Below are 23581 nucleotides of genomic sequence, written 5' to 3' on the forward strand. Positions count from 1 at the left end.
AGACAATATAAATCAAAGGGTGTAAATGTAAAGGAAGTGCAAGGGCAGAAAGTGCCAGGTAAGAATATGCACAAATCATTGAAGGTACAGGACAGCTTGAGAGAGAGCGCGCAGTTAATAAAGCATACAGTAAGTCCAGCTCATTTAATATCAGCATGGAGCATTAATGAAAAAGGGCTTCTTAAACTTGTACAATATGCAGGTTTGGCCTCAACTGGAGTACTGCATCAAGTTCTGGTGCCACACTTTAGGAAAGGTGTGTAAGGATTAGACAGAGTACAGAAGAGGTTTACTAGAATGGTTCAAAGATGAGAAACTTCAGTTATATAGAGGGACTGGAGAACTTAGGACTGTTTTACTTGAACAGACATTTGAGTAAAAACTGCTAGTGTTATTCACAATCTCGGAGTTCAGACAGAGTAGATAAGGAAAAGATAAGTTGTTCCTCTTGGTGGAAGGATTGAAAACAAGGCGGCAAAGATTTATGGTGACTGGTTTTTTAAAAAAAAGCAAAGGAAACTTACAGAATTTTTGTTACAGTGAGTGATTAGGATCTGAAATGCGCTGCCTAAGAATATGGTGAAGGCAGGCTGAATTGAGGCATTCAAGCATGAATTGTTATCTGAAAAGGAAGAACATGCAGGTATATGGGGAAAAGACGGCAGTAGTCGTGATTCGAACCAGTGCCAGCTTTCCAAAGGAACAATATGCAGAATAGCCTCTGTCAGGTTGCAATTCTTGTGATTTCCTCATCCTTTCATCATATAGATAGCATACATGTTTTATTCCCACCTTTGTTTAGAAACAGAAAGTACTCCCCTCTATGTAAAAATTTGCAGTTCAAATTATGACAAACTTTTTATTGTTATTTCAGTTTAACTCTTCATGGGATATTACAGTTTTTTGGTGTAGAGTAACACACGAGAATCTCAAGTACAACGTAACCTATAACAGTTTAGAAAAAATTAAAGGGTGCATTACAAGGAATGGGAAATACATTTTAAGTGTTTGTGCAGCACTAAAACCATTTTAATCCTATGTGGCCCAGAATTGAAAAAAAAAACAGAAATACCATGGTACAGCTTCAACATTCATCACTTACTGTGGATGTTTCTAATTCTGATCTCTTGAACACCCCTGATTTTACTTACTTGCCAGTCCTCCAGCTCCTCGGGGACTCTGGAAACTTAGATAAGGTGCTGAAATGTGGTGAATTGCACTGAACTGTAGCTTTACAAGGAGTCCGTGCCGACAGGAGAAGAGAAAGTAGATACAAGGTTGGCAAGGGAGATCTGAATCATTTGTCCTAATGATTTATATAAAACTACTTGGATTCCTCTACTTAGGTGATGAAGATAAACATTTACACTCCGCATCCAAAAAAAATGTTAAATACATGGTTATTTTTATAAATATAAATCAGCCTTTGGGAACCACCTGTGCCACGCTGATAAACACGTTTCAATATCTTGTCTCCAGTGCAGTGACAATTGTAGTCCTATTTAGGAGGCTATCTAGTGCTGTGTGACTTTTATTTAATAATATGCCATATTTTCTTATATGTATATAGCTTTTCAGATATCTAATAGTGGGGCTTAAGACTGTGCAGCTGGCTAATCTACTGGTTTTAGACACTGGGCTTTACCTCTATAAATTTAGAAACCAGTTCTGCAAGGTGGTATTGAATGTGGCATTCTCAGGCAATACAAGAATTCACTTGTATATAAATATTACCTTTGAAGTTGTTAGAAGTATTAATAAAGTACAACTGTGTGCAAGTATGCATAATTTGCATGATTATATAAATAACAAAAATGAGTAAAAAAATTGTGTGTTCAGTCCCAATATACGAATGCTTATTCAGCCAGTTCAGCAACAAAATCTGCACACCTCATCTTACCAGAGCAATACTGAGCTAAAATACCCAAAATTAACACTCCTGATCAACATCGTGTAACAACGGATGGAAAGTACATATATTATGTATGGATATTGGGTTAGGACAGAAAGGGTTTATCTGTGCTTCTCTTCATGGTCAAATACTGAGCCAATACTGACCGTGGAAACTCATATTCAAGACATGTAAATGTATAGTCAGCAACTTAATTGTGCTGGAAACTGCAGACACTTAGTAACTAAATGCTTGCTCAAGTCAAGATGGGGGAGGAAAATAGATGGATGGGGGAGAAATTCTATTTTGACTATAATCCTAGCAATTAAAAATTGTGCAAGTTCAAAAATATTGCGATGTACATTTTGTCTATTCATTCCAACTTATTTTCTAGAAGTTGGGAATATTTATTGCAGACGTATAACAGGAGACATGTTGACGATATTAAAAGCTGAAATGGTCACTCAGTTGTCAAAAGCCGACATTATTCAAAGAGAGCTTAAAATAGCCAAAGAAATAGCGATATGAGAATGAAATGTTGTGAATGTGCACAGATGGATGTGAGCCTTGGATCTGATACTCTAAACGAATAAACTGATTTTAAATTCTTAGACATAGCACATGCATACATGACATGCCTAAGGATTTGTGTTTCATTTTTTTCAAAAAAATTGAAGAATGGACCTCACATAGAGATTATTGTTGATGGATTTTTTTCACGAAAAAAGCATAAATATTATTTCGTGGTGTTTATTGAACAATATCATGGTGGGATAAATATTATAGCAGAATGCAGGAAATTTATACAGCTGTGCAAAGAAAAAAAATCTGGAAATGAAGTAGTTTTAAGTTTGCAGAGGTGTTGATGGAGAAAAAAAGATAATTCAGGATGCAGATTTTCGGGTGAGTGCATTTCATAATTTGATATAATATGATTGTACATTACACCTACGATTAAGTTGTGCTGAGAGTTTAGCAATTTTACTAAAAGCTTACAACCAAGATTTAAATTAAAGACTCTTAAATCACCATGTATTCAGTTGATTTGTTGCATGTTCGGGGTGAAAACGAAATCTGTTTAACTTATTTGCACCATTTATGTTGGATCCATTCAACGACTATTTGCCCAAAGTTTCAAAAACTAACAGCAAACTTTCAACCCTTCAATATTAAATTGTTACTATTGTTGAGATTGTTGACTTGCTCGTCGAGCTGGCTTATTTTTGTTCAGATGTTTCGTCACCATGCTAGGTGACATCACCAGTGGAGCCTCCGATGAAGCGATGTTATTCTACTCCACTTGGAATTTATACTGTCCAGTCTGTTATGGTGAGTACTGTCATTTCCGGTTTTGATCTGTATGAGTTTGTATATGAGGTCCAATTCTATATGTTTGTTGATTGCATTGAGTTGAGAACCATGCCTCTAGCAATTCCCATGTGTGCCTATGTTTGGCTTGGGCTACTATGGTTGCTTTGTCCCAGATAAACTTGATCATTAAACTTAAACATTAATCAACAAACATATAGAATTGGACCCCATATACAAACCCATACAGAACAAAACCGGAAATGACAGTACTCACCATAATAGACCGGACAGTATAAATTCCAAGCCGAGTAGAATAACATGGCTTCATCAGAGGCTCCACTGATGTTGCGTCACCAGCTAGGTGACATCGTCTGAACAAAAACAAGCCAGCTCGGCGAGCAAGTCAACAATCTCATCCACAGCCCGAGCTACAGATTTTTGCCAATACTGTTACTATTATTTTTGTCCAAGTCTGTTTTTTTTTTTATAAACAATAATTTGAGGAAAACATATCATATCTTGAAGCTGCCACCGCATCATATCTGCACTAAGCTCACCAGAATGAGATAGTTAAATTATACTCAGTTGTATAATAAATATTCTTGAAATTGCCACTGAATTGGAGATGGCCCGATGTGGAGGGTGGGCAGGATGTTGGGGGTTGTGTGTGTGTGTGGTGGGGGGATACTGAGACATATGAGCTCATTCATGAATATTATCACTTACTGGTAATGCAACAATAGCACTGTCATATCTGCCAGTTTTGCAGCAGTCCACAAACAGCGCATGACAATAAAAATTCAAAAATTCAGCAAGTAAATCTGTTAGCCAAAAGCTCCACACTTTGTTATCTGTGTCATCACCTGTTTCATTTTGAAAAAAAAGGATGATAAACGCATGCTCTTCACAAGATTTAAGCTCCTGTATCATTAATTTCAGTCACATGATCACATTTAAGACTGAAAATGGAAAAGATGTAAATACTTTGCCATGGTTCAGTTGATCAAACAACAATCATTTAAATTGTATTTATGCAACAAAATACCCTTGTTCTCTCAGTAAGCTGTATTTATAAATTCCTAGATTAAAAATAAGTGCAGGTGCATTTTGTAATGATTAAACTTAACCAGTTAAATTAACTTGTTTCCTTCAGATACTTATAAGCATCCATGGAGAGACAGCAAGCCAATGTTAGCCTGCTCTCTCTCCACAGATGCTGTCTGGCTTGTTGAGATCTCCAGCATTTGTTGTTTTCAGTCAACTCGTTTCCTTACTGTTTTTGAAGTAAAATTATCTCGAAAGCCTGGATTTTTACTGAATATCTTCAAAAATAGCAAGTGGAATTTTTTCAGTTATTATATCAGATGGTTAAATGTCACTCCAATTCAAAAAGAGTATGTTGTTGGGTTAATGTTGCACTTTGCACATGGATATAAATTGTCTCTCAACACATGTGCTACTCGCTCCTAGTTGGCCTAGTTGTACTATTGTTTCCTTGCATTTTCACATAATATGGTTTTGCACTATAAAGATGAAGAAAGGCTTTCAACAAAATTAATTTAAATACTTACTAAAGTTCAAAAATAAAGATGCAAGTAAATTGTGAATTTACAACTCAGGCAACAGAACTTTTATCTTGCATATCGCATGCAAACCTGTGTGACAAAGGTGACCATTTCAAAGTAGCCACGCATCTACGAAGTGGTATTTTGTTCAATATGAAAAAGTCTGCACAATGAGATATTTGATCTCTCTGGTACTAGATTCCCATTCTTGTGTGAATAATCATTTTCCTTGTAAATGTACAACATGCAGTTATGACAAACTGACATGGCATTTCAAACTGAGAGAACATGTTTGCAAAGACAAGGTGTAGAGCTGGATGAACACAGCAGGCCAAGCAGCATCAGAGGAGCAGGAAGGCTGACGTTTCGGACCTAGACCTAGCCTTCAGAGCAATCCATGGACAATGTTTTCTTGCACTTCATTTGGCAACTAAAGAGGAGTGATCGGTAGTTGTCTATGCCACAAGGGGAAATTTCTACCCTCTCTGTGCCTGAGGAAAGAGAATTTCACAGGATCTTACTGTGCAGCGGTTTACAGACACTTGCACCTCTTACATCATGGCACAAAGGCATGGTAGAGTCTTTGACACAGTATGCTCAGTTCTACTTCCTAAGATAGAAAAACTTGTTTGAGAAATCAAGATCATAATTTTCAATCTTCTAAATTGCTTTAATTTGTTACTGAAATATTTCACATCCATTCTTTAGCAGCCTGGAGGGTTCCAGGCATTTACAACCTATTCATATATTTCCATACTGCACATACCTTGGTAGAGTTCGACAAAGGTTGCCTGTGGGATCTTTACAGGTTCTGGTGCATGAGTTGGTGCACATCTCATATTGCCACTGACAGGTAGAATGAGCTGGAGACAATATCTTTGCATCTGTTTAATGCACAAATAAATTAATATTTCATTCAGGGGTTATAATGATGTACAATTATTATATATAAAATACCTGCATCAATAATCTGTAAATAAAAATCTAGTATACATTGCTTGCCCAACACTTGTGAAGGTTCATGCTCAAATTCTGGTGTAATATTTTTTTTAAAAAAGCACAAAGCAAAAAAGGCACTTAGTTGCAAAGTGCAGAAATCATCCCAGAAGCAGAAAATGCTTCAGTCAGACTGTCTGGAGCCTCTCAAATGACCTTTACATTCATAAAATAGATACTGCATTTTGACAACTTTGGGTTTTCCCTATGGACTCCGATTCCTAAATCACTTTGTTACATTCTGCTTTCATATTGCTCTAATCGATGTGCCTATATTAATTTTCTTAGTTCTCTCTCTCTCTCTCTGAACTTGTGTTCTCAAGACTTTCAATATTGGTCTCTCCTAACTCTGCATTTTTGATGGCAGAACCTTGAGCTGTTTTGCTCCACATTTCCCTTCTGCCTAAAGACTTCATTTCATTATGATAAATTTGATGGGAGAAACATAGAGCTCAATTTTCCCAGCCTCTGAATGACATGAGCAACGGTAAGATGGTTGGTAAAATATGGTGAGAATGTAAAAATAAATTCCCATTTTCAAGAAATAAAGTCTGATTTTTCAAAAAGTGTTTCAATGGCTAGATGATACCGTAAAATAGAGGACCAGAATTGGCCATTTGACACATTGAGTCTGTTCTGCCATTCAGTCATGGCTGATATATTTCTCAATTCCATTCGCTTACCTTCTCCCCTACTAATCAAGAACCTATTTATCTCTGTCTTAAATAGACTTCATACAGCAGCAGGTAATAATCCAGCAGATTTATTTGAAATCACAAGCTTTCGGAGCGCTGCTCCTTTGTCAGGTGACTTCACCTGATGAAGGAGCAGTGCATTGAAAGCTTGTGATTTCAAATAAACCTGTTGGACTACAACCTGGTGTTGTGTGACTCATGACCTTGTCCAAACTAGTCCAACACCAGCACCTCCACATTTTAAATAGACTTGGCCTTTACAGCCCTCTGTGTCAATGAGTTCTACAGATTTACTACCCTCTGGCTGAAGAAATTCCTCCTCATCTCAGTTCTAAAGTGTCATCCCTTCACTCTGGGGCTGTGCCCTCCAGACTTCGTTTTGCTTACCAATGGAAGCTGCTTCTCCATGTCCGGACTATCCAGGCGCCTCAATATTTGGTAATATTCAAAGAGATACTCACTCATCCTTCTTAACTACATCAAGTACAGACCCAGATTCCTCAACCGTTCCTCATGTGATAAGACCTTCATCACCAGAATTATTGTTGCAAATCTCCTCTGGATTCCCTCCAAGGCCAGCATATCCTTCCTTAGATACAGGGCCCAAAGCTGCTCACAATATTCCAAATGCAGTCCGACCAAAGACTTTTATATAGCCTCAGCAGTACATCACTACTTTTGTACTTTAGCCCTCTTGAAATGAATACCAACATTGCATTTGGCTTGAAACTGCATTTTAACCTTAAGAGAATTCAGGATTCCTAAATCCCTTTGTGCTTCAGATTTCTGAACTCCATTGGTCACCAGCTGGCATCCTGAATAAGACCCTATTGTCCCCACTCTCTGCCAGTCACCAATTCTCTATGCATGCCGGTACGTTGCCCCTAACACCATGGGCTCTTATTTATTTAGCGGTTTCCTGTGCAGCACCTTGTCAAAGGCATTTTGGAAATAGAAATATATCATGTCCACTGGCTTTCCTTTGTCTAACTTGCTTGTTACCTTCTCAAAGAATTCTAATGGATTTGTCATGCATGACCTCCCTTTGACAAAGCCATGCTGCTTCAGCCCCACTTTACCATGCACTTCCAAGTACTCCACAATTTCATCCTCAATAATGGACACTAAAATCTTACCAATGACTGAGGTCAGGCTCACTGGTCTATAATTTCCCGTCTTCTGCCTCCACCCCTTCTTAAACAGGGGTGTTACAAAAGCCATTTTCCAGTCCTCTGGGACTTTCCCTGACTCTACTGATTCCTAAAAGATCACCACCAATACCTCAACAATCTCCTCAACTATCTTCTTCAGAACCCTCGAGGTATAGCCCTCCAGTCAATGTGATTTATCCACCCTTCAGATCTTTCAGATTCCCCAGCACCTGCTGTTTAACGATGGCCATGACAGTCACCTCTGCCCCTGATTCTCTTTAAGTTCTGGTATGCTACTGATATCTTACATTGTGAAGGCTGAAGTGAATGATCAATTTAGTTTCTCACTATTTCTCTTCCACATTACTATTTCTCCAGCCTAACATCACTATGTGCCAGGAGAGTATGTAGCAAACCCCTCAAGACTGTGCTCCAAATAAATGGCCACGCCTCAAACTCTCTAAGGAGAATAGTCCTCTGTCAAGTCAAGGGTCTCTATGGTCAGTCAGGACACATCGGCATAGTAAGTCAAAGGCATAATCTGAATTCAGTCCAAGGGTTCGGACATCAATGGTTTTCCACGTGAAGCATTCATGGTCAAGATTTAGGTGTCACAGAAGTCCAAGGTCAACTGTGACCAGTCCAGGGATTAGATGGTAGGACAGTCAGAGATTTACACAGATATGGGTAAGGAGTTTGGTCAGTCATCAGTTAGGGCCGTCATTTCAAGTTGGTCAGGTAGGTGGGCCCTGGTCAGTCCTGGGAGTTTGTTCACTGAGAGTCAAGAGGAGTTGTCAAGGGCAGTTGCTGTGGTGGGGAAGTTGGGCAAGTCATTTGTGGGGATTGGAGCCAGCATGCTAGGATACACAGGGGACAATAATTGTGAAATTAAAAATATAAGGGTCAGAGATGACGCAGCATTGGAAAGGACAAAGTCATGTGGAAGGGGAGGTTATGGATGGTCACCACCACACTGACGGGGGATAGTACATCACAGTGCTTGGCATTATTCACTGTGCCCAGTGCCTACAGCTTAGTTAAGTGGAAAAATGAGAAGTAAAAATGAGAAGTTAAATAAAAGGGTAGGATGGAAACTGGGTCGGCACAAACTCTATGGGATTGACAAGGAGGGCAAGGAAGATGAAGGTGTTTTGGGTGGGAGTGGGGTTAGGAGGGTTTCTCCTAGACTGAGAAGCTGAGTCTGCGACTCATTCTGTGAAGTGCTACCTCTGTTGCCTCTGTTCCTCATTCAAATCACACGTGGACAACAGAAATGAGGGGGCTGTTCTGGTGCAGAGGTAGTGTCCCTACCTCTAAAACAGAAGTCCTGGGTTGAAGTCCCACCTGCTGTAGAGATCTGTAATAAAATCCCTGAACACATTGATTCAAAAATACCTACAATAGAAATGAAAAGAACGGTGACTGGCCCATCCAAAGTGTGTAAAATGGAGGTGGAGATGTGGAATTGGTGGGTGAGTTGGTCTCATTCCTCCTACCACACATACAATCTCCTGCTGTATATTGTGCATCACATGTTTGTGGCATTGGTGGAAGATTCTGCATGCAACAGTGGGAGGGGTAAACCATGAGCCTTGATGGGAGGTGGGTGCAGTGGCAGAGTTGGAACGAGTGTGAGGTGGCAGAGAGAATATGGTGGCATTTACCCTTATGGAACTCTGGAGGTTAGTAATCTAATTGCTGAGTGTTCCTCCAGACCATGGATGTGGCATCGACCCGGGTGGAAATGATAGACTGCCCTCCTCCACCACACCATCCTCCAGACCCCTGTTAATAAGGCAGGGTGTCAACTTCCCTTGACCAGCCATCTCCAGGAAAATGCAGGATCAATTAGTTAGACGGCTCCACCAGTTTCAGAATCATTCACTACTTTGGAGTCAGAAACAAAATGCTGGCTCTCTCCATACTGCAAATGTGAAGGGCTATTCCTGGCTTTCACTGTTTGACTGGTGCAGAGCTGGAATATGGCAGCAGCAGGTAACCTGAAAGGTCATGGCACGGCAAGTGTTTCTGCCACGGGGTGGGCAAGGCAGCAGCACCGTGACAGTGAGGTAAGGAGCATAAACTGCGAGAAAAATACACACCCGCACTCACGGAGGGAAACCCTCCAAGAAACGCACCAAAATTAACACAGGCAAATTTTGGAAATATTTAGTCCAATCGAGTAGGCGTTTCTCATTTTGGAAGTCAAAACCCAGGAACGTAAATATAAGATATTCACTAATAAATTCTATTTTAAAAATTCAGGAGAAACTCCTTTGCCCAGGGAGCAGTTTAAATGTGGAATGTAATTGCTACATTGCATAGAGTAGTTGAAATGAATACCATAGATGCATGTAAGGAGAAGACACTTAAGCACATCTGATAGAATCAATGAGATGTGCATAAGAGTAGCCAATTGGATGAAAGGTTTGCACAGACTGCCCGACATCTAACTATTTGATAATGTAATCAATGGCACAAGTGATTAAAAATCCTTTATAATCTTTAACCTGTTACTGTCTTTTACATGTCTCTTTGCATGTGCTTTCTGAAGCTTTTCAAGGGCAGACTTAGCACTATTAAAGACAAGGTCTAGATATGAATCATTACTCTGATTTATTTCATAAGCAATAAATGAAACTATGAAGAAACATTCAAAGGGATTTCCAGTTAGTTAGTTGCATTGTGTTTCTCTCTACAAAAATGGTAGGTGAAGAATAAACCATGTGCTTTTTTCCTTTCCTGGGCTAAATTGTTACTTTATGGCATTAGTTGCTTTCAGGCCACCTTAAACTGAAAAAGAACTGATCTCCTGGTGACTTAGATTGTGGCTCTGCTATGTCCAACAGACATCTATTTAAAACCTGATGACTCATTGACTGGAATACAGACTTTGCTCCTAGCTAGTGATTTGCCAGCAGGCCTGTCAATTACTACTACAGTATTTACGCCCAAGATCAATGGATCCACTCCAAAAGGGATCCACTCTTTCCATTACCTGCTGATGGGAAGGTCATCAAAGCAGCAGTTGATGGCAACCCCGCCTGAGCCTCTTGACGACTTTTTCATTGATGAATGAAGACCAATTGAGGATAGGGCAAACCTGCTCAATTTTACTGGAATTTGAACTGTTTCTGTAAGCAGTATTGATCAATTTCCAATGACTAGTGATGACAAGTAGACCAAGACCCAAAGGCAGATTTCAGAGCATCACAGAATCTCCTCCAGTCTTTACGGTCTGCTTATGACTAAAGTTTGTCTGCTTTTTGATTTAGCTAGATGGCTTGCATCTCTGAGTCTGTACTAAACAGTCCTGAGGATGATTGAGCAGGTATTTTGCGTGGCTGGTTTTGTGGTGATGGCTTGTCATTGTGGTAAAATACTGGTTAAAAACAAATATAATTGAATTCCTGTTTAGTGACAAAGTTCCAGGAGTTCAGGCTATTCCAGCTAAGATCTCCAAGGCTGAAGGTCAATACCCAGTCAAGAAGGTCACTGAACTCTTTCAGTCTATGTGGGACTGAAGAACCTTCCCTCGAGAATACAAGCCTGCAACAGTCATAGGGGAAACTTATTACACCATTGTCAGCAAAATCTTCATCTATCCCATTCTGAACCACTCAATGTGACCACGATCTGCTGCTAGAAAGTCAATGTAGTTTCAGAAAAGGTCAAAAACCACTACAGGCAATCCCGGGTTACTAATGGGTTATGGCCTTGAGCACGTTTGTAAGTCAATGTGTATGCAAGTTGGATCATAATACAATACAGTACAATGTAAAATAGCCATTCCTAAGTGCAAGTAAATGCTTACATGTCAGATCTTTAAAATTAATTTTAAAAGGGGGTCCTTCGTAAGTTGAACATACATATGTCAGGGACTACCTGTAACACAATAATTTGACAGCTCCAGGAGAAACGTCAGAAACAAAACATGGATCTTTACACCATATTTGTTGATCTGACCATAGCCTTTGACACAGGCAGTCGTAAGGCCTTTCAAATGTAAGTCAAAAATTGGGCTGCACTGGAAATTTAATCACGATGGTTCAATAATTTGATGATGCTATTTTTACACATGTCCTGGTTGATTCTGAGTCTTATGAACCATTCACAGTAACTCATGGAGTTAAACGGGGTTGATTGCTAGCACCAAGTTTCATCGAACTCTTTTTGTCCAACGTGTGCTCTCCGGTGCCTTGCATGATCCCAATGTTGAAATCCGTTATCGCATGGATGGAGAACCACTCAACCAGTGATGAATCCAGGCAAAAACTAACATCTTCAAAGACATAATTAATCATTTCCTGTTTGTTGGTGACTGCACAAAAGCTAATGGTTCAGAGCTGAACGTGCAACATAATGTCCACTTGTTCTAGAATACCTGTGATAGCTTTGGCTTTATGATCAGGATGAAAAAAGCTGAAGTGATATACCAGGCTGCTCCAGGAAAACCATACCTCAAAGCTCAACCTGTCAGAAGGTTCATTTTTCCTGGCAGTATACTCAAGCATCTAAATTGATCACAAGACACAAGCAAGAATTGCCAAAGGAACTACAGCCTTTGGCAGGTGTCTAACGTCAACCTAAGAAGGTAGGTCTTCCTGTGCTGAAATATGTAGAGTCTTGGTCCTGCCCATTCTGCCCTACATGAGACACTTGGTCTTGGACCAGATGATGACAAGCAGCAAAGATACTCCAGTGAGCTGGTATGCTAAGCTTCCAAACGAAACTGAGACGGTTAAAACTGACTTGGTCTGATCATACAGTCAGAATACCTGAGACATGCTATCAAAGCAAATCTTCTGTGGAGACTAAATTCTGGTGAACACTCATACATGCTAAAACCTAAAACACAATGCTCCTTCTGAATCTTCTTTACACTGAAACTGTGTCAATAGACTCCATATTAAAATACTTAAAGGATATGAAGTTGCAGTGTTTACCTACTTGTTGCCTATTAAATACACAAGAAAAATGTAGGGCTGGTGCATTCAGGAGTAAGTTAATTTTTAACTGTACTTCATGTCGTAATTATTATTGAACTATCTCTCCGGCACTGAAAATTTTTATAAGAGTGAAATCTCATGTCCTCATTACAGTTGGAGATCTTTTCTTAACTTTCTCTTTCGTTCTCTTCTATCTTTCTCTCTCAATCCCAATTTTCTTACTGTACATGGTTTTAAAATGAATTAGACATCCTAATTTGGACTCCCTGCTTTAGACACTGCTGTCTCAGTGAGAATGTTCGATCTGTTTGGAGAAATATGTTGTTGCTTGTCTTGCTCACATTTGCCACAGATTCCAGTCAGGGTGCATGCTGTATAGGATCATGAGTAGCCATAAATTACCACTCAATTGGTGACAATGAAGTCTATGGGGAACTGTAACTGTAAGGAACAGTGCAAGCCTTTCCTTTGCTACTGACAATAACATTTGGTAAGAGAATGATACATCATCGAATGAAACCATTCAACTCAAAATGCTTATGCTAGCTCCCCTGCATGCTTCTCATAGTCCCCTATATGGTTTTCAAGCATTCATATATTTCTCTTTTGAATGTTACTCTTCAGTTGGCTCCCAACACTCCTTTAGGTAAGGAATTCTAGATCAGAATAACTTACTGTATTATTGCTTTAAAAGTTACCTCAAGGTTCTTTGGACAATCCTTAAATCTGTGAAGTAGTTTGCCATGGAAACTTCTTACTTACTCTGTCAAAATCTTTCAAGGTTTCAAGCAACTCTATCAAATCTCCCCTCACCCTTCTTAGTTGTAAAAGTAACAAACCCAACCCCTCTTGTCTGCCCATATAGTTGAAGTTCCTCATACCTGGTACCATTCCAGCAAATCTCGTCTCTACCATTTCCAACACGATGACATCTTTGCTATAATCAGGTGTCCAAACCAAACCCAATAATTGAACTGAGGCCTAACATCAAACATTTCAAAGTAACAACTTATCAGGGGAATGAACTATAACTACATTTTCTTCAGATTCTTGTGTCATGTTGCTCTAAAATTAGCTCTGGATCTGAAATATTCAGTTTTCATTTAATGAGCTACGCTTCAACATAATTTTTGTTTTAAATTGGTGTCCCAGGATTAATGTTCAGCATGAGGTTCCACAGCTGGGGTGTGGAGATATTTATCTGAAATCACGCAACAGTGAAAATGAGCAACACCTGTTGAAAAACAGCTCTTATTCCGTATTCTTTACGAATATAGTTAAACCTATTTTATGCACCTCATTCATTAATTCAGAGCAAGCGTTAAACTATACAAGCCACTGAACAGTGAATAACAACCATATTCAGACAAAAAGTGAAATCAGAATGCCAGCATTCTGAAAGGCAAGAAGAAGAACTATAAAGGTCAATCGTGATCTGAGTGAGAGAGAAGAATTATATTTTTGGATATGTTACTTCATTAGAACTCTTGATTGAGTGGTTTAGCCATATTGTCCTTAACTAGGTAGCATATGTTTACATAATTGCTGCTCACCAGACAAGTATATTGTGAATAGGTAAAGAATAATCAATCGCTACTTTGCACAACATGTATTTTGGCCACAGATAGCAAGAACTGCAGATACTGGAGTCAGAGATAACACAGTGTGGAGCTGGAGGGACAAAGCAGGCCAGGCAGCATCAGAGGAAGGGAAAGTTGACATTTCAGATTGGGACCCTTCTTCAGAAATAGGGATGGGGGCGTGGTGGTAGAAGGGAGCTCAGACATTAATACAGAGACATGTATATTGGCCAGACTCCTATAGTACTTTTCAAAACTAATGGTGCAATCAAAGGGTGGCAGTGGCCTTTTGGTATTATCACCTAGACTGTTAATCCAGAGACCCAGGCAAAGTTCTAAGGATCTAGGTTCGAATCCTGCCATGGCAGATGGTGGAATTTGAATCCAATTTTTTTAAAATGTGGAACTAAGAGTCTAACAAGTCTAATCGATTGTTGGAAAATTCCACCTGGTTCACTAATGTCCTTTAGGGAAGGCTACTGCCATCCTTACCTGGTCTGACCTGCATGTGACTCTGGGCAGACATTAAGAATGTAGTTAGGGATGGGCAATATATGCTGGCCTAGCCCAGAAACAGCCTGCTCAGAACATCTTTTGTCACACTTAGAAAGCTGGAGGATCAGCCATCCCAATCTGCAACATGTTTGAAGTGTAGAGCTTTGTTTTTATAATGCCGGAAAATTGACGCACATCGTTGTTACAACAACTATGCAAATATAAATTAGGTATTGTAATACATATTGAAGCAAAAGAATCAATAGACTTGTTCAATAAGAAAAATAGATACAGATATTAAGAATATAATTAAATATTTGTGGGAAATGAATGACAGTGTATTCTAGCTTCAGAGATTCCAAGATTACAAACATTTCCCATATCATTTATATTGCTCGTCGGTGGGGAAGGTGGCAGGGGGCAGGATTTCCTCATGGAAGATGAAGGGGAAAAAAATGGGAGAGATAGACATATCTGTAATCCACTTCTTAGCATGTTATGTTGACATTATTAGAAGTTATATTTATTCGAATGTCAATACTGTCATCGGACAGACCATAACTCAAGTATCACATGAAATTCTTCAATTATGAGTGAAAACTAGCTCAGGTGATTTCCTACTGTGTTTTGGAATGCCTTCTCCTAGGTGAGATGTAACTAGGTAAGGAGTCCCACCTACCCTTTACAATACATGTAGCCTCCCACACCCATCTTAGACTTAAGGGCTAGTAGTCCCATTTCCTCATGCTGAAATGTGTTGACCTGGTGGCTGAAGAAAACCCTTAAGACTCGAGTGTGACCACTATTAATGTTTCATTGATTGCTCTACCCAGACGGATGTCAGCCCCCAAGAGCAGATACTGGGCTGTCTCGAATTGGAGTCGTTGCCTTCCAATTCCTACTTGATTGGAAGTGCTACCACAAGCTAAAGGCTTTCTCCATTGTTTCATAAATGCTAGTTCAATGTATTCAATCTACAGATCTATATATTCAATTTTTTCATTTAAACATACGTTACAAATATTTCATAGCACACATCATTGAAGTCTTTTTATTCTCACTGCCAGTTAGCTGCCTACTGATTATATTTTGGCTGTTTTTAACCTTTTAAATAAAAATTTCAAACTTTTTAAATCAAATTTCTCAGTCAGTTTGTTCTGTCACTGATGGATAGTAAATGTCTATATTAAGAAGCAGTACTGAAATGAACGTGGTAAGCTAATGCCAGAAAGTTCGAAATTTAGGCATCTATTAGTGGGGCTTGACCAGCCAGGATTTCAGGTCCATGTTATAGAACTTTCAGAATGCATATAACATCAATCCTATTTAATACTTTTTAATGGAGATTTAATTATCTCAACACTGGTCACTTGCCATAGAGGTCTCTCTGTAACAGCTGTTGTTGGGGAGGGAGATCTCAATGCAATCAGGCAGTCAACATTGTTGTCTGAAGGGAAAATCTTGTTTGACTAACTTGGAGTTCTTTGCGCAAGTAATAAACAATGTGGATAAAGGGGACCTGTGGAAGCGATGTACTTAGGTTTCAAGAAAGCATTTTGCTGGTGTATCATGTCGGGGTAATATATCAACATGGATGGAGAATTGATTACCTAACAGGAGACAGAATAGGTGTAAATTGGCCTTTTTCTGATTGATAATATAAAAAGCAAGGATTAGTAACAAGTATCTGTGCTGAGGTCTCAAATATTTACAATCTATATCAATGTAAACTAAAGTACAACGCACAAAATTTTAAGAGATATTGAGTTATTTGCTTGGAGTGACCTGGTATTTGAGGATATATGGGGAAACAGCATGCTTTTGCTTGGTTGGCTCACTTCCTTAATTTTCAGCCAATGGGCCTTTGTTTGACATAAGGTTGAACTACCAACCATCTCTATAGTGATATTAGACAATTCGAGACCAGCAAGTCTGCAATACCAGCAGACCTACCAGGAGCAGTGGCCAATGCTGGTACTGAAGCTAGGCCAAGGAGGATGCAATCAGCAATGAACCGACACCTTCAGGAATCTCGGGTAAGGATGGAAAGGAGACAGACCCAATTTTGGTCATGGCAGTGGGGTGGGTGGACATGAGACTGCAAATTGGCACCTGAGACCTGAAATAGAGGCACAGTCCCTGTTATGACCCACCCTTCAGTGACGACTAGCTGGGAGGCATAAACCTAGCTGTTTTTATTGTCTACAGACCCTCTCTCTGTTTATTAAATCAGAACCATGGTGGGATGAGGACCTTAAGTGGTCATTAACTGCCCAGTTGATAGACAGCCCACCTGATGCCTGCTGTGCTATTTGTAAATTTGTGGTGGGAGTGTTTATGGGCAAGCTAGTGGCAGGCACACTGCCAACTGAACAGTGCCCTATTTTACAGGTTTGTCTGCCTTCATTCCCACCTCCAAAAGGCCTATTGTATCCAGTCCAATTCATCTAAAGGAGAATTCTGAAATCTCTCCCAATAATAGATTATGAATAAAGGTAATGTAATTAACAGAATGTATAATGTAATTAACAATAAGTTTAAAAATCTTAACACTAATAACACGTCCTATGATCTATGAAAGGAAACATTAGCACTTAAATAATTAGAACACATATAGTGCCACCTGCTGTCTGCAGCACAATACTGAGTTAATATATTAAGATACAAACATGTTTGTAACCTGTTGGCAGCAGATATTACCATGGGCCTCTAAACATATATGGTATAAAAAACAAAAAATTACACCAAATAAACTGATTATTTGATAAACTTGAACCCTTCCCAAAAGTTTGTATTGCTCCTGCATTTGAATTTCTTAGCCTGGTGTTTCTGCTTGGTTGTGCTGAGTATTTTGTCACATTTTGTTTAATCTTGGGCTATGAGTCAATACTGCTTTCTGCACAGTGAGATACTGGTCTGGAGTACCTCAGGCTGTGGGTGTCTGCATAAACTCCATCTCCGAGGCTGTTTGCTCCATATCTCTAAGTAAGGCTCTTGAACTCGTTATGTTTTGTAACACATCTACAACATCCATACACAGTAGGTTCTTAAATACAGCTCCTAATGTAAATACTTCTCACTTGCTCATTCCAGACTGGTGTCTTCTCTTTGACTGATGTCAGAGTGATGGGATCAATTCCATCATGATGACTATACATCACATTGTACCACATGTACATCACGTTTCTCACTAATTGGTCTACATTGTTTCAGTAGTTTACTTTTACTTATTTGTAAAGGTTTTGTAGTCATTGATAATTTTACCATTAACACTATTACCACTGTCTCCCTGCTCCCCCCAAAAATCTCACAGGATGACGTGATCTGAAGCTTAGACTAGATGTGCCCTGACCTGGTTCAGTTGAGTTTAACACAATGGTAATGATGTTGTACTGTGTCCATAATTGTTGTATCACTCTGCACCCATCTAATGTATATAACTATGGCTGTCTCACATTTTGTGATTAGCATACTCAATCTCACTTCTTGTTTCGAGAAAGATCAATGCCTATCTGTTCCTCTGGAATGTCCTTCAGGTCCTCACAGTATTCTATTCAGTTGATGTGTTTCTCTAATGGCTGTGGCTTCTAATTTCTGTCTCTTCACTAGACATTTTGTCTGGGCTTAGGGTGGATGGAGTTTTCACCCTGTGTCTAGAGGTGAACCATTTCTGCTGTTTCTTTGCTGTAGCTTTTCTGTTGTTGTTTTACCTTATCATGGTCTTGAGATTTGGCTTGAGGTTGTCTTCTAAAACTAAGTCATTCTGTCTTAACCTTCTCTCAATGAACAATTCCACTGGCAGGGGCCTATGAGTCAGTCATGTTGCTCTATAACTGAGTAGAGCTAATTCCCGGTCTGGATTCTTATGTATAACAAATCAACAGACTTGACTACACTTTGCATCTCCCTGCTCACCTGAGAAAACAGTGGAGAATTTGTCATTTGGTTGATACCTGCTTCCAAAGTGAACTTCCTGAAAACAGCATTAATGAACTGATAGAAATCTATTGTCTGATATTATTTCTTCTGGGAAACTACATATCACAAAGCTTCGTTTCAGTGCTCCCATCGCTGAGTCTCCTGTGGTTGAGTCTTACTACCTCAATGCATCTTGAATAATAGTGGATAGGACTAAATAAGTCGTCCCTCTAAAATGAAAGAATTCATTTGCTAATCTTATCCAAGGCCTTTCCAGACTTCTTGATGAAATTGTTAAATAGGTAGGCACTTGGCTGTGTGTGGCACACATTTGTTGAAACAGAACATAATCCTGAGTATTTTTCAAAGTGCCTGGCCAACATAGATTATCATACCTAGATAGCTAGATGTCCCCCTCAGAGCTTCTGTTGGATTTCCTTGCGCATCAACTTTGGTATAAACATTCTATGGTTGTCTATTATGTGTTGAGTAAGACTGGGTAAATTAGGGACAAACTTTCCCATTTGATTTACCATGCTGGACCACTCAAATTTTAAATCCAATGTTGATCTCGCTCTTTGCACACCTCCTCTGCATCCGTAACATTGTATTCTTTGCTCTGTTCTATTACCCTAATGCACTTTGTATGTATGGTATGATCTGCCTGTAGTGCACACAAAACAAAGCTTTTTGCTGTACCTAGGTAGATGTGACAGTAATAAAGCAAATGAAAGGTTTCTATATCATTTACAGACTTTGGTGCTGAAAATTCCTTAGTGGTCCTTATCTTCCTTAGATTTACCATGATACCTTGTTCTTGGATAATGTAATCATTGCTCTCGAGAATTGGCATTTTTCGCATATTGCAGGACTTGCATTCTGTATTGCCTTTAACATATTCCTGATTCTTTGGTTGTGTTTTTTCTTCATGTTACCATGCACTCAGATATCAGCAGAAAGATATATTGAAAGCCTCCACGGGGTTATCAATCTAAATATAGATTGGAAAAAAATCAGATTGGCAAAGATAGCCTAGATGAGGAGTTCATAATAGGTATTAGATACTTTCTTTGCACAGCATGTATTGGACCCAACCAGGGACCGGGCTATTCTAGACCCAGTATTACTCAGTGAGATTGGAATAATTATTGTCCACTTTGTGCTAGGTAGCAGTAATCAAAATATATTTGAATTTTATATTCTATTTGGGGGAAAGTGAAGTGGGTCAAAGATTAACATTTTAAACTTAAATAAAGCAGATCATGAGGGTATGAAAGTACAGCTTAAGGCTTAGAGATGCAATGGCAGAAATTTAAGGACATATTTCAGAATACACAGAAGAGAAACATTACAACAAGTAAAAAAACATTCCTAGGGGAGAATGTGCTGTCTGTGACCAACTACAAAAAGTTCTACTTATTGTCAAACATAAAGAAAAGCATCCTATTGTGCAAAGATGTTTGGCAGATTAGAACATCAGACAGAATTTTTTAAAAAAATAACTAAAACATTGAGAGAGAAATTTGAATTTAAAAAGGAAAACCAGCTAGAAATAAAACAAAATAGATATTAAGCATTTCTATAGTATTTTTAAAAAATGTGTTAATAAAGTGAGTGTTAGTCCTACATAAAATTAGTCTGGAAAATTAATAATGGAAAATAAGGAGATGGCAGATGAGTTTTGCATTTTACAATCAGTAACCTTGACTCTTTGTCTAAGGGTATCAGCCAGAATCAACTATCTGCCTCAATTATGAAAAAACTGCTTTTTGCTAATTTTGACAAACTATTATTGACAGACGAAAAAGCATGAATTTCTCTTCTTACTCTCACTTGTTTAACTGGGTGAGATCCAAACACAATCTCGTTTTCCCATTTCTCGTGGAACAGTTACAAGCCCTGAGCACCACTTTATTAGGTCTGTCACTAGCGATATGTCCCTTCTTTCAGTTATACTACCTAACTGAGATTTTGTGTCCATAAAGGGGAGATGATGGCCAAGTGGTATTATCACTATTCATCTAGAGATTCAGTTTCTGGGGATCTAGGTTCAAACCCCATTATTGCAAGCTTTAAGAAAAAGTATTGGAATTTTCAAATAATAAGGGGAATAGTTTAAGGTGAGAGGGGAAAAGTTGAAAGGAGATATGTGGGGAAAGTTTATTTTTACAGTGTAGTTGAAGCAGATATGAAAGCATGTTGTCTGTCTGTATTGAGATAGTAGCTTGTGTGTTGAGTTTAAAGTCTGTTTCAGACCTCTGCACATTCAAAATCTGTTCCATAATCTGTTTCGACTTTCTTTGACCTTGCCAAGAAATGTTGTCTTCAACTTTTGTTCTGAATCTTTACCTTTTGTAATGACTTGGAGAAACAAAGTGAACGTATTGTAGCCAAATTTGCAGGTGACAAAAATAAGTCGCAAAGCAGGTTGAGAAAGGGATACAGACAGTTCATACAGAGATTTTGACGGGTTAAGTAAGTGGGCAAAAAGTTGGCAAACAGAGTATAATGTGGGAAAATGAGAAGTTATTCATTTTGTAAGGGAGAATAAAAGAACAGCATTTTATTTAGTGGAGAAAAATTGCAGAAAATTGTGACACAAAGGGACTTGGAGGGTACTTGTGCATGAAATACAGAAAGATACCACACAGATGCAGCAGGTGATCAGGAAGGCTAGTGGAATATTGGCCCTTATTTCAAGGGGTTTGGTGTGTAACATAAGGGAAGTCTTACTGAAACTGTACAAAGTGCTGGTGATACCACATCTGGAGAACTTTGACCAGTTTTGGTCCCCGTATTTAAGGAAAGATATCATTTCATTAGAGGTAGTTCAGACAGGATCCATTAGGATGATCCCTGATATGGAACAATTGTCTTCTATGCAAAGGTTAAACAGATTGGGACTGTTCTCACTGGAGTTTTTCCAAAGAGACTTTGGAACTCCTTGCCACAGAGAACTGTGGAGGCAGAATCCTTCTGTATATTTAAGGCTGAGATAGATTGATTCTTGATCAGTAGGGGAATCCAGCGTTATGGGAAAATGCAGGAAAGTGAAGGTGATGAATGTCGGATTAGCTATGATCCTATTGAATGACAGAACTGATTTGATGGGCCAAATGGCTACTCCTGTTCCTATTCCTTATGGTCTCATGGTCTTAATTTTTCCTTTGTTATCTGGTTTTAATTTGTTTTGCAAATCTGCCTTTTGCAAGAACTTTTCTTCGTTTATGAACTGAAGTCAACAATGTTAACATACAAAGTTTTCTAACTGGCCACATAATACCACTCTGCTCTCCCACTGGATATTTGTTGTGCTTACAATTTTGGTTGAGTCACATTTTGTATAATTTGGTACAGTCACTGATGTCGTTTTCCATTCTTTTGGCATTTTGGTGGCTTTCACGATATTGATTATGCCATCTAGAGGCATGCCCACACAACCATATCTGAAGAACCCCCAGTGCAAGACAAACCGAATTTTGGCCCTGATTTCTGCCTAAGTAGTCAATTGAATTGTTCGTTCCAATACTAAATCCTCCAATTGAACAAAATCTGATAACTTCCCATCCATCACGTTCACTACTATATGGTCGCTAACAAATTCATTCTTTGAAGCTCCATACCCATAACATCCTGCAAGACGATATATCCACTAATTCATTGTATCAATGTCCACTGATTCTCTCAAAAATTGAGGTTGCTAATTAAATCTCACCCCTTCTATCACTAAGTTTCTTGTCGGTCTAATGTACACATCAAATGCTTTAATCAAAGCATAATATGCTGTAGTACTTTGTTGGACAATTTGTCTTAGTAGAACATTATCAGCTATTGGATCTACAGCATCTAAAGATGTGTTAACCAGATGGCACTACTCCTTTGTGGGCAAGCTTGATGCTGTTCTAGAGGTGATGAAAATTGCCACTTCCAGAGCTCCCAGTTCTGGTCTTGCTGTGGGTCTTTGGGTTACCAAATACTAAGATTATGCTAAGGTCTCCAATGGAGCTGCCATCCCAATAGACTACTGTGCCTAACTGTTTCGATGAGTGCTTGGGTTTCTCGTTCCTGCCATCAAAGTGTTCAATGTAGTGTCTTCTTCTCCAATGTATTGCTGGTTTGTAGTTAGGCCTCAAATTCCTTTAAGGTTTACTTTCCTGCCCATCAGAGTCTTCACGTTTTTCTTTCTCAGCTGTTGCTTTGCAATATTCCGAAGGTCCAGCCCGGTCTTCAGACTAATCCTTTTTCAGCTATGTCCTTTGGATTCTGTATCAGCTTCTAATCTGGGCTCTGGAGCGAGAGAATCTCAAGTTGTGGGTATTTGCATATGTACCGTCCCTGAGGCAAATTAATATTTATCTCTGATTCAGGCTGTCAACTCATTTACTGTAGCACTCCTTCATTTATATCTGTACATAGTAGTTTCTTCAAATACAACTCACTAGTAGAGTGCGTAAGACTTATCTCTTCACATGTTCCTTTTAGACTGATGTCTTCTCTTTTTTACTGGTAGAGTCACATGTTCACTTACAACATGATTTACATGAATCTCAATTATACCTACGCATTTTACCCACAAATCACTGAAATCAGCACAAGACATCAATGAATTTTAAGTACAATCAATATTCATGCAGTTTGAGTATTCAGAATAGTTTGTGCTGTTTTAAAATATGTTGCTAGAAACAATCCTTCCCACAAATCTGGCCGCACCTCCAAACTAATTAATCGTCATTGCAAGTTTCACTGATTTTGATCATTTGCAGTTCCTCAAAGGCATTTTAAAAAAGTTTAGGGGAGGTCATGGTATTGTCACTGGACTGGTAATCTAGAGTCCCAGACTAATGGACTATGGTTCAAATCCCGCCATGGCAGATAGTGAAATTTGAATTCAATAAAATAATCTAGAATTAGAAGGTAGCCCAATGGAGAAAAGAATTGCTGACCTAGAAACCCTCTTGGTTCATTAATGTTCTTTAGTGAAGAAAATATGCCATTCTGATCTGGCCTACACGATTTATTGAAGATTCAAA

General features: G+C 38.9%; 1 protein-coding gene across 1 annotated transcript in view; it reads right to left on the reverse strand.

The window, feature by feature from the left end:
• The window catches only part of otog (otogelin), a 220029-nt gene that overhangs the window by 54586 nt on the left and 141862 nt on the right, over window positions 1-23581 (reverse strand). Inside the window, exon 32 of the mRNA XM_048607318.1 lies at window positions 5534-5651. Within this exon, the coding sequence (XP_048463275.1) occupies window positions 5534-5651 (118 nt within the window). The remainder of the gene's footprint in view (window positions 1-5533; window positions 5652-23581) is intronic.

The sequence above is a fragment of the Rhincodon typus genome, chromosome 17 (genome assembly GCF_021869965.1).
Source record: "Rhincodon typus isolate 14 chromosome 17, sRhiTyp1.1, whole genome shotgun sequence".
Classification (NCBI taxonomy): domain Eukaryota; kingdom Metazoa; phylum Chordata; class Chondrichthyes; order Orectolobiformes; family Rhincodontidae; genus Rhincodon; species Rhincodon typus.